The sequence below is a fragment of the Musa acuminata genome, chromosome BXJ1-3, assembly GCF_036884655.1.
Source record: "Musa acuminata AAA Group cultivar baxijiao chromosome BXJ1-3, Cavendish_Baxijiao_AAA, whole genome shotgun sequence".
Classification (NCBI taxonomy): domain Eukaryota; kingdom Viridiplantae; phylum Streptophyta; class Magnoliopsida; order Zingiberales; family Musaceae; genus Musa; species Musa acuminata.
The window spans coordinates 605,431-617,783 of record NC_088329.1 but is presented as its reverse complement, the minus strand read 5'-3'; the positions used below and the strand labels follow the sequence as shown (position 1 = coordinate 617,783).

At 35.5% G+C, this 12,353-nt stretch overlaps 2 protein-coding genes across 3 annotated transcripts; one reads left to right on the top strand and one right to left on the bottom strand.

The window, feature by feature from the left end:
• Nucleotides 1–51: 51 nt before the first annotated feature.
• LOC135614613 (small ribosomal subunit protein eS4x-like) lies at nucleotides 52–3,156 on the bottom strand. The gene is made up of 5 exons (XM_065112145.1): nucleotides 3,030–3,156; nucleotides 1,714–1,791; nucleotides 1,442–1,622; nucleotides 1,188–1,285; nucleotides 52–705 (listed from the first exon to the last, which is right to left on the bottom strand). Exons 1-5 carry the CDS (start codon nucleotides 3,030–3,032, stop codon nucleotides 268–270), a joined length of 798 nt encoding a protein of 265 aa, XP_064968217.1. The 5' UTR covers nucleotides 3,033–3,156; the 3' UTR covers nucleotides 52–267.
• Nucleotides 3,157–6,408: 3,252 nt separating this feature from the next.
• On the top strand, nucleotides 6,409–8,135 carry LOC135614603 (REF/SRPP-like protein OsI_017815). Of its 2 annotated transcripts, none has more exons than XM_065112131.1 (3): nucleotides 6,409–6,566; nucleotides 6,674–6,907; nucleotides 7,485–8,135. In XM_065112131.1, the coding sequence occupies exons 1-3, from the start codon at nucleotides 6,534–6,536 to the stop codon at nucleotides 7,902–7,904; spliced, it is 687 nt and encodes a 228-aa protein (XP_064968203.1). In that variant the 5' UTR covers nucleotides 6,409–6,533; the 3' UTR covers nucleotides 7,905–8,135. The 2 variants fall into 2 exon arrangements, with proteins under 2 accessions (XP_064968203.1, XP_064968209.1); XM_065112137.1 differs by having other exon boundaries at nucleotides 6,426–6,566; nucleotides 6,680–6,907.
• The last annotated feature ends 4,218 nt before the right edge of the window (nucleotides 8,136–12,353 follow it).

Below are 12,353 nucleotides of genomic sequence, written 5' to 3'. Positions count from 1 at the left end.
GATCGTACCCTCAGGAGAAGAAAAATAATAATAAAAAGTTACTTCAAAAAATGTCCAAAATTTAAAAATCTATTACTTAACAAATGAATTGCCTTTTAAAACTCAATCTCTGATTGTCTGGAACACAAACAATTAAATGAACATTTCACTTCTTAATTTCAAGAAATTAAGTACCAAATTCCAAAACTAAAAGCTAAAGAACACAGCGTTCAGTACCACCTACCTCCATGGACTACAATGACCATGATAACAGAGTTTGGGCTATCACTAAGTTGTGGCAGCTGCACCAGCAGCAGCTAAGCGTTTCCTTGCCTCCTCGATAATGCTGAGCTTGATACCCTTGCCTTTGGGGAGAGAGACCCAGGGCTTGGTCCCCTTGCCGATGGTGAAGACATTCCCAAGGCGAGTTGCAAACTCATGGCCGGTCGAGTCCTGGATGTGAATGGTCTCGAAGCTCCCCTTGTGCTTCTCCCTGTTCTTGATCACCCCAACACGACCAGTGTTTCTTCCCCCTGTCACCATGACAACGTTCCCAACATCGAACTTGATGAAGTCCACAATTTTGTTGGTCTCCAGATCAAGCTTGATGGTATCATTTGCCTTGATAAGAGGGTCGGGGTAGCGAATGGTACGACCATCATATGTGTTCAGATAAGGAATTCCCTTTTGCCCAAATTGAACTGAACGTACTTTGCAGAGCTTGAACTGCAGCAAAGAGACACAAATGAGGCTTCCACATACAGCAAAGAAAAGCAATTTAACAATGCAAGACAACTCATATTCCTTGATGTTGATTTTAAATTAAAAAAGAAGAGAGGAATGCTAGCTGCATCACCATTTCAGATGTTGCAATGATAGCTTAATTAAAATTTATCTTCATGCCACAATAAACAGTTGCATGACTGCAAAATCAATGAATCTTATCAAGAATCACCGGATGAGGAACTGACTTATTATTGTGACCTATCAAACCATTAATTGATTTGGACCCCAGAGAATAATGTAGCATATCCAACAGCCGAAAGGCTAGTAAAATCAAGTCACATTAGGCAATTTTCTTGTCCACTGGATTGAAATATGAACCGGTTCACAAATAAGCTAGCTATGCTTGTCCAGGTGTCATCAATATTCACGATTCAGTCAGATATAAACATCAAATGAAAGAAAAATAAATATAGTTTTTGCACCTTAGCCTCTTCATCCCTGACTGAATGGAGACGAAACCGTCCTTTAGTGTCGTAAAGGAGTCGGAAATTCTCGTTTGTCTTAGGAATCGAAACAACATCTGAATAAATCATCAAAGAAACTAATTAAGACATCAGTTAATAAAGTAGAAAAATGAAAATAAATTCTTTTAGATAGGTCTGACAATACACATTGTCATATGCTCAAATATAGAAAAGTAAAACATCCCATCAAAAGACTGAAGTAGGTCACATACCCATAAATCCAGCAGGGTAGGTCTTGTCAGTCCTGACCTTTCCATCGATCATAACATGACGTTGCATCAAAATTGCAATCACTTCCCGATATGTAAGAGCATATTTCAGTTTGTTTCTCAAAATAAGAATTAAGGGCAAACATTCTCTTGCTTTGTGAGGACCAGATGATGGCTTGGGGGCCTAACGATAATGAGGTTCTTTGGTTAGAATAACAGGAAATATTATTAGTCAGAGTGGAGGAAGAAATTCTAATAGAAGACAATTAACTTACAAAGGCACCACCAAGCTTGTCTAACATCCAGTGTTTTGGGGCATTGAGCCTCTTCAGATGTTTCTTCAATCCTCTAGCCTGAAAAGCGACAAGGTACATTAGTTAAACAAGCAACATTTATTAGTTCTGAGAAATTCCATAAAAGTTGCTGCTTAAATCAAGGTTTAAACAACAGAGAGCATTAGGGTTTTCACAGCCTAGTTCTAAAGAAGCAGCCATGAATAAAGATCTCCATCTAAGAATGGATTCCTTGTTAGAATGAAATATGCACCCCCATAATCAGATCGAACTGAGATATTCCAGGCCCCTGGGACTTTCAGAGGGTGAGAAAAACATGTGAAGAAAATATAGGGAATGACAAAAACTAAATAGTAGTTTACTCATCTAGCACAATATAATGGCCACAGCATCAAGTAACTTTTTACAAAAATGAAACACCAAAACCCTAATGATAACAGCTCTAAGGGCAAAGAGTACAAGAAACTGCTGGCTTATGATTCAATCAAATGCTATCAGGGCATAAGTCATAATCACGGAAGCAATTGAATGAAAAAGGTCATATATATAGTTAAGGGAATCATTCTCAACAACTTAACCATGAATTTGTATGAAGCTAACATATTGGACTATCAACCTGTCAATGAAAATCCAGAAATAAGTTAAATTTATAAGAACAAAATAAGTTCTCATAATCACCTCTCACCGGATAAAGCAACGACAACAATAACAAAGATTCATAAAGATCCAAGACAACTGTAGCTTTGAAAGACAACAATTTCTGACTAGAAGAAACTTTCTAACATGGAGATTGACCTCCGAAAACATGCTAGAACTAATGAGAAAAAAGATTCAGAAAGATTAAATTTGAGCCCATAGCACAGTAGATAATATTTTTCTTAAATTATGTGAGCCAAAATGGCTGGCTATAACACCCCAACAAACCGTGCTGAGAGGTCCACCAAACAGCGCTACGAAATCATTTAGGTTTGTACCAAAAAGTTCAAGATGATGGAAGAGGTTGAACATGTCCTGAAACAGGCGAAGTGACACAAATGCTTAATCGACTCCTTACCAAGACTAAAATACTAATGTCCTATACAAGAACGAAGTCACATATTTTGGCATCCCAGAAGATCGGAAATGGATTACAAGAACGAATCTAGATAATCTAATGATCGCATCGGCGAATAGCCGATGGTGTGCGTTCGGGGTGATCCCCGGGCAAATCCTAGCACCGAAAAGGCAACGGAGAAGGAGCTCCACATGAGACCAGAGAAATCAAGAAATTGGGAACGAATGACAATCGAGGAACAAACCATTTTCTTTGTTCTGTTTCCGAGTCTCCGACCTCTCCTTCTTCCCGCGAGGAGGCCGCCTTCCTTCCCTTCCGAAGAAAACAGCGGGAGGCATAAACCCTAGTAAGGGACGGGACGTCTCACGTACCTGTATCAGGTTAAGTGTTCAATTACCATAATACCCTTCTTATTTTGTGACATTTTGCAGAAAGCTAATAAATTATTGGCAGATTTATGGGAAAACCCATCTTGGCTTTTCCCTTATGGCGCCTCCTATTTTTCATATTTCCTATGGAGAATTTTTACCTTTTGTTAATACTCAAAATATCTTTATGGTATTTTTGAATGGAGTTAAAATATTTTGTTTCACTATAATATTTACAGTAATAATAATAACAATAATAATAATAATAATAATATATTATCGAAGTTATAGCATTTTCGGAAGGACTTATTTTTTTCCTTGTATCAAAGGACATAATTTTTTTTAATGGATTTAAATACCTTATTAATAAAGTAAAATATTATAATATATTTAAGAACATTATTATAAGTGAGCATTAATTATTTTAAATCTAATAGATCTTAAATATTAACCTAATTATAAGTTTTAAGATTTTATAAAGTAATTTATATGAGAATCTTAGTATTTTTATAATAATAAAGAATTTTTATATATTTCACAAATAAATAATAAGAAAATTATTATTATTTCTCATTTAGCCTTAAACTTATGTTTATATATTTTGAAGAACCTTTTTTTTATTAACTGTCGAAGGTTGATGATAAAAAAAAAGCTGAATTGCAGTGTTTTTGGCTATTGAATAAAAATAATATAACTCCATTTAGAAATACAAGTTTTGATTGTATTTGGTGGAAAATAATTATTTTTTAGAAGGGTATTTTTTATATTTGAAAAGATATCGGTTGTATGTGAAAATTATGAAAACATGGGTATCATCTGAGAAAAACTCAAAATGAGAGATTTTTTCAGAAAATTATTAAATTCCTTACATTTTACTTATTTTCTTTGCTACCATTGAATTCTACATGAAGTCATATATTTAGTTAAATTAATAATATTTTAATTTTTTTATTTTCTATCGTCTTTTCTCATATTGCTAATAGTCAAACAACATGCAGTGAAAGGAGGCAAAACAATCATCATCCTTATCCTCCTCCTTCTCCTCCTTTATCTCATATCTCACCATCACATTCTCTTCTCTTCCTCCTCCTCCCTGACAAGAAGTAACAAATGTCCCTTAACTCCACCTCTAAAACTCCACTCGGCACATCTCTAAGGATATCCCTACGTCGTTCGCATTAACCACAATAATCGCCTATAGCCCCTTAATGGCATTGTCATCTACCACAATTATAATAGTTGAGTGTCATTTTAACTATAATATTAAAATTATATTTGTGCATATTATTGTGTCATTTTTGTTTGTGTTGTATCTTCTATCGATAAAATCGATAGTGTTAGGATAAATAGAGTTAAATATTTTCACTTTTATAGCTATAAATAATTTAATATAAATTTTTTTGTCTTCTTATCCTTTACGATTACAAATAAAAGCTCACATTTCACACAAAGAAATGATACTATTTGCACCCACACTCGTACATCTCAAGTTATTAACTTAGACATCGAATGGATCGAATCGAAAAACCTCGATCTTCACGCAGGTGGTATCTTAGGAACTCATTGTTTTTACATCAGAGACGACTCAGGTAACCCTATACATACGGGTTTAGACTACATCGTGTTAATCAAGACGTTAATAATATTTTTTCCTTAATATTTAGTTGGATCAAAGAGTCAAACAACATGCACATGATAACATTTTGATTCGGGTACCTTATTTTGCATCTCGTCGCACTCATTTAGCAAAGCGAACATGTTGACTAAAGCATCCCTAGTGCGATCTAGGATCATGTTCATTAGGTGATGACCGTTAAATGCCAAGTTAGTTTTGCCTTAGGCATTTGACCGAGTTAGTCACCTCGAGCGCTTGGCCAAGGTGATCTCCTTCACTATTAAATTTAACGTTTTAATAGTGAAGGAGAGGATCGAAGATCGAAAAAATAAAAAATATTTAAAAGAAAAAAAGGAATAAAAAAGAAATAATTCATCGGAGAAGATAGAATGGAATTAGTAGATTCGGCCAAAGTTAGTTTTACCTTCAATTTAGGTAGATTTTTACTCAAAAACCACCGACTATGTAATAGAACTTAAGACAAAGGGCATACATATCTTGACTAAGGGATTACTATTTATAATTTTTATTTTATTATTTTATAATCTTATTTTAAATATTTTAATATTTCTAAACTATCATTTTATAAATATACATAAATACCCTTTTATTCCTTATCTTCCTCTTCTTTTTCCTTCTTCCTCTTTCTTTCTTCCTCCACCACCACCTCCTTTTCTCCTTCCTTCTAATACGATGAGATGACATTGCAGGAACAATAAATGATGTCACACAGTGTCAAGCTGTTGACAGTGAGGGATTGTCAACAACGACCGTGACTAATACGAGGTTGTAGAGAAGAAAAATAAATTAGGGTTATAAATAATAAAATATTTTTTTATTATATTTTAAGAGATTGTCAACAACAAAAAATTGTCAATAATAGAAAGGATTATGACTAGTATTATTCAAAATAAATAGTGGAAGCTTTTTTTTAATGTAAATTGCCCTTAATTTTTTTGTATATATATATATATATAATATCGATGATAATTTTTTAGGAAAGAGACAAGGTTATATTAAGTACCATTTAATCTAATAATGTATATATATATTAGATTATTCTTTTTTTTATGAAGGGAATCGTATTTTGAAGTAGTATATCACGTCAGCATCTCTTACAAGCTCGAAGCGACGGATTTGTTCCCACGCATAATATACCGTATTACTACGTATATTACATATCGACGACCATAATATCTTTCCATAAAAATAAAATTTTAAAATTATATCGATGACGATGTTTTGTAGTTCTATTGTATGTCCAATGATTGAGAAAAATACAGGGTTATATTATCTACCATTTAATCTAATAAGGTACATATATTAGGACAATTTACCCAAAAAGTCCCACTTGATATATTACCTCATATATTATTTTTTTCCACGTGGGAAATTGTTTTGAATTAGTAGTTGATGTCAGAAGTCTCTAGATGCTTCGGGTGGCCCGCAAGATGAAGCCGCGGACCGACGGATTCGTTTCCGCATACAACTTTCCGTGCGTTCCGTCCGCAGCACTCGACAGGAGGGGACGCCTCTGCCTTCTCCGCGAAGTAGCCAACGGCCCGACGAAACGAAACGCCGCACGACACGGTGCGACGCGACGCGTCATCGAGCGCCCTCCCCACCGTCCGATCCGCGCTCCGCACAATTCCTCTCCCTATATTAACGAACCACGGAAGCGACCCTCTCCATCCCCAATTACTTCGGTCAGAAATCGTCTCTTTCTCCTCGCGGCGTTCTTCTTTCAGATTCGATCGTTCCAAGGATGGCCGATCCCGTCACCGAATCTCCTCAGATCGTAAGCGCCCTTTCCGATTTCTCTCTCGGTGTCGATTTCGATTTTTCTTGTGGATTTGCTTTTTGTCTTCGATTGAGAAAGTTTGCGGCGTTTTGTGTTTGGGGAAGGCTCAGGAGGAAGCGATAGAGCAGGAGAGGCTAAGGTACCTTGAGTTCGTGCACGCGGCGGCGATCCACGCGGTGCTGTGCGCGGCGCGGCTGTACGTATACGCGAAGGAGAGCGCCGGGCCGCTGAGGCCCGGCGTGCAGACCGTTGAGGGCACCGTGAAGACCGTCGTCGGCCCCGTCTACGATAAGATCCACGGCGTCCCCTTCGAGCTCCTCAAGTTCGTCGACCGAAAGGTTCGTTCCACCGGCCACGCCCTCTCTCTCTCTTCTTTTGCGGCTTCCAGGTCCCTCTTCTTCTCCTTTGTCCCCTCGACGACGTTGCCATAGATTGTATCGATTTCCTTTCTCTCCATCGGCCTACGTTAGCCCAGTATCGGGATGACCCCTCCGGTCTCTGTTGTCCGCTTCGGTGGCGCAGGATAGCACGGGCGACCTGCGCATCGTAGGATTGGACCCTCTCTCTCTCTCCTCCTCCTCCTCCTCCTCCTTTCTTGCGGCTTCCAGGAGCCTCTTCTTCTCCTTTATGTCGTTCACGTTGCCATGGATTGGACCCGTTTCCTTCTTCCCGCTGGCTTCCATGGCGCTGGCTGTGCCCAGGATGGGACCAGCCCCTCCAGGCTCCGTCTGCCGCTTCGTTCATCCATGGTGGAGCAGAATAGCACTGCCATCCGGCGCATCGTAGCCGGGACCGGTGGCGTACGTTAGCGTCGCTCGGGGTCTCCGACGAAAGTTTCCTTCGCATCTATTTCTTGCGTAAAACCAAAGCAACTGACCGTTCTCTCTAATCATCGGCGGTGGTCACGTGAAACAGGTGGAAGTTACCGTGCAGGAGCTGGATCGTCGCGTCCCATCGGTAGTGAAGGAGGCCTCGTCGGCGGCCCGGTCCGCGGCGGGCGAGGTCCAGCGGGCCGGACTGGTCGGATCTGCCGCCGGCCTGGTCCGCTCCGTCTACGCCAAGTACGAGCCGGCGGCCAAGGAGCTGTATGCCAAGTACGAGCCGGCAGCGGAGCAGGCCGCGGCCTCGGCCTGGCGCTCGCTGAACCGCCTCCCCCTGGTCCCCCAGGTGGCCCAGGTCGTCGTCCCCACCGCTGCCCACCTCTCCGAGAAGTACAACCAAGCCGTCTCCTCCTCCGCCGAGAAGGGCTACGCCGTCTCCGCCTACCTCCCCCTCGTCCCCACGGAGAGGATGGCACGCGTCTTCGGCGACAATGTCGCTACTGCCGCACACTGATCTATCATCTATGCTCGGAGAAGGTACTTTTGTTTCTGGGCTCTGGTCGGCGGCTTGGTGTCGTGACGGAGACTACGTATGAACTTATGGCTTTGGCACACTTGAGACTATCTGGTTTTTGTTTGGCATTGAATAAAGTGTCTTCTCTGTTTGTTTAGTTATCAAAGCGTCTCTGTTTTATGCATATAAATTGTGGAAATGGTGAGTAATATAGTTTATTTCTTTGATAAATTTGTAAATGTGGTATGATTTGTAAATGTGGCATGGATAGCAGTCAACTATTGGTAAGCACTAGCATGGGTGTCATTGGCTGGCTATGGATTTGTAGGATCTGCCTGGCATTCGTACGTCTCAGCTCACAATCATCTGAAAATGCAATTGGATTTGACTAACTTAGGAGTCAACATGTTATGAAAATTGGGTTATTAGTATGGGTTTATTAGAAAGATATTTTCCAAGACTTTTAATAAATCTCATAACAACCCTAAAATGATACGACAGGCTAATTTTTCAGTTATAGCCTTTTTTTTAAATAAAGTCTTACAGTGCTTTACAAAACAATATAAGCTATTCAAAATATACTTAACATAAAAATCTCTGTATTTGTTTGTTTGTTTTTTTTTTTTTTATTTCCAAACCTGTTTTTATATAATTGATATAATAAAAAGCTATTCAAATATGTTTATAGTGTGTTTTTTATTTCGAAATCAAACCTTATATTTGAAACCAATATTTTTATTAGTTATAATATTATTGAATAAGCTCAAAGTAATTTGATGAAGGTGTCACACTATAACCATGAAAAAAGATGTTTATAATTTTCTAAATATATATCCTCACCTTTTCCACTCAAACACCCTATTTAAATAAATCCTCAGTCTTTTTTAAGACCTCCAGCAGAACACTATAAGAAGAACATTCAAAACTTTCGTAAATGATATAAATCGACTCAAAACCTAATGAAAAATTAATTTATATATACATATATATATATATATATATAAGATTTTAAATAATTAAAAAAATATATTTTAATTGTTTTTTAAACGTCTACTCATGGATTTATTACCTACTGATGAGAGAACCCCCACAACTTGGCACAGTAAGTAATTAATTACCTATCAGTCTGCGGCAAATCACAGTAAGTGTTGGAACACCATGGATGCACCAATGGCTCATCATCAGTTGGTCATCGACAGGTGTGATGTAGGCCATCATCCTGAGCTCATCAAGTTAATAGTTGGAACAACACCATGGAAGCAGCAATGGCTCTCGTAATTGATCCGAGAAAATATGTCATATTCGGAAGAGTGAGATATTGCACAATATATATATATATATATATATATATATATATATATATATATATATATATATATATATATATATATATATATATCATTATCATCTAAATATCGTGAATTATAAATGATGGATTAAAAGGTTGCATCTTTATCATCAAAGTATCTTGAATTATAAATAAAGGATTAAAAGGTAGCTCGGAAGCCGCCCATCACATTGGCATCTAGATGTGATGCCAAGTACTTGTAGGGATTCTCTCATTATTTTGGAATAATGAGAGTAAAAAAAGTTAGTTTAAGAATAAATAGTTTGGTTAGCAACTTAAAATATAAGAATACTTACGGTAAAGAGATTAAAAACAGTAACACACTATTTATAATTATTAGTGCTTATGACCATTAAGTTAGATTGAATGATCAAACCAACAGAAATTTTCGAGAATGCTTAGACAATATTATTTAAAAAATATCTATAATTAAAAAACTTATAATTATAGGAGATTTGAATCATCATATCTTAAAAAAATACGGTGAATACAAAGAGGTGCCTAGGGAGAAAAATGAAGATGATGGTGTGATTTTAGATTTTACAACTTTGTATCATCTTATAATTATAAATATATATTTTAAGAAGATATATGAACATTTGATTATTTATAAGAGTTGGCACATCTGTAGTCAAATATGTTTTTTTCTCACTAAAAAAGTAGATAAATATATTTATAAGAATGGTAAAGTTATACAAAGTTTAATGAATCAATATAGGTTGATAATATTAGATATTTACTATAGAAAATGGAAGAAAAAAATTACTAAGACTAGATGATGAAGTTTTAAAAATAATAATGTAAATAATTTTTAAAGTTAGATGAAATGTGAGAAGACTTAGAACCTACTGAGAATAATATGAATATTATTTGGATTACTATGGCTAATAAGATTAGGAGACTAATAAGGAGATTTTTGATGAGACTAAAGATATAAGTATAACATAAAGATATTAGTATTTTTTTTTACTAAAAGATGATGTTTTAAAGTTTGACAAAATTATAAAAAAAAAGAAAAAAAATATAAAATATATAATATCTAAAAAAGAGTGTAAAAGAATAGTCATAAGATATAAAACTTATGATAATTTTTATAATATATTATGTATTAAAAAAGACGATGAAAAAGATACGTATCATATTGCTAAATGTAGGGAAAAAAATAATGTAAAATGCATTAAAGATGAAGAACAAATAATACTTGTTGATGATAATGAGATTAATAAAAGATATTTTTTTATAAATTATTTATTAAATATTTCACATAGAACTTATAACTTAGATTTAATGATAAATAATAGTGATATATTTAATAATTATAGATTTATTCATAAATTAAAGCTAATAATGTAAAAGACATATTAATGAAATAAAATATAGCTAAGAGTGTGGGATTGATGATATCTATCTAAAAAAAGTTGGTATTTGCACATGAAAATGACACGTAGGTGAGTTATTTACTTACGACACAAGACTGGTGATATTCTTCGGTGATGATCGCTTAGAAATATTTACTTTTGATCATCGAATTATTATTTTTATCTGAACTCGAATCCATAGACTACAAACTAGGTATTGTTTGCATCATCTACTTCTATATTACTTGGTGTTTAGCCATCTTATTATAAAAGGTAATTACTATACACATATTGGTTCCCTTATCTCCGTAGTTGGAGGATTTTCATAGGAAAATTTTCAACAGGTAAAGCAAATAGAAGAAAGATTTTCATATGAAATAATATAAAAAATTCTTCTTTACGTTTTCGAATCCGGATATCCTATTTTAAGGGTTTAGAAAGATTGATTTCAATATATAGTAGAATAAAAGAAAGTTAAGGATTTGTTAAGACACAAAGGTTGATCGATTAATGATCCTATTATAAAAATAATTTTGAAGTTCCAATACTGTAAATAAAGAGTGAAAGATTAAGGAGTTAGAATCCAAATAGGGGTAATTCATAAATTTTCTTGAAAATTAGGTTTTTAAGAAAAATAAAATAGATGTAGGGTTTCCCCCTATCGATCATGGGCCATATGTTAAAACATCGAGAGCATCATCTTCCAAACAAAAACAAAAACAAAAATTATTCACTAAATCCAGCATAATAGAAAAACGATTTATAGAGGATTTAAAGACCTCTAAGGATAAAGATCCACGAAGAGATTGACCAACTAAACTAAATGTCCAAGGTTTTCTCGAACATTTTACTCCGATGCGTAGGAGAGAACAAATTCACATACACCATTTTCATCGACGAGATAAGCATTTGATCATGAGAAAACCATCAATTTTAACCCAAGAGAGGCTTCGATTCACAACGAAAGAAAGGTCGCTCGAAGAAGTCATTAGATTTCTTGATGGATATATCTTTTATTGTCCATGGTAAAAGTCTTCATCTAGAATGGCCTAAATTTATCTAGAATTGTCTAAATATTGTGATCGCAGTAAATTTGCAACAACATTTGGAAAATTGTGAGGCAGAGCGGTAGGCAAAGAAATTTTTGGACGGATAACTTTATATACCGAAATGTATGTTTCCTACATCGTTTCCTTTCAGTAGCGAGTACAAAAGTCAACCTTCATGTGTTCTTATTTGGCAGAAGAAGACGTGCGACATTCTGTGGTGTTGGAATGAAGTCATGGTCTCGTTGGAGTCAACGGACCATCGTCACTCGGTCTTCACAATCAAAAGGATCACATACTCCACGATTTTGAGGATATATATCTTCTTATTTTTGATATAGAAAAAGAATCATGATCGTGATCAGATAGATAGTTTTTCTTTTCTTGTTTGTTTCATATGAATTAAGAATCATGACTCGGATTGAATCTATATGGAGGCAACATCAAGCTGTCTTCTCATCATATCATCATAATGAGGAGGCCTTTCAACTTTTCGTGAGAAAACAATTTTATTATTATTATTATTATTATTATTATTATTATATATGTTTAAATTTATTTTTATATTAAAATTCACGAGTTAAAAGTGTACCATAAGAAAGACAGACAAAAAAATAATCATCTTCGATATATTTTCTTCGATCTCAAGTAATCATTTCAGAAAAAAACAAGGGAAAATTTTTTTACTTGGAAAGGG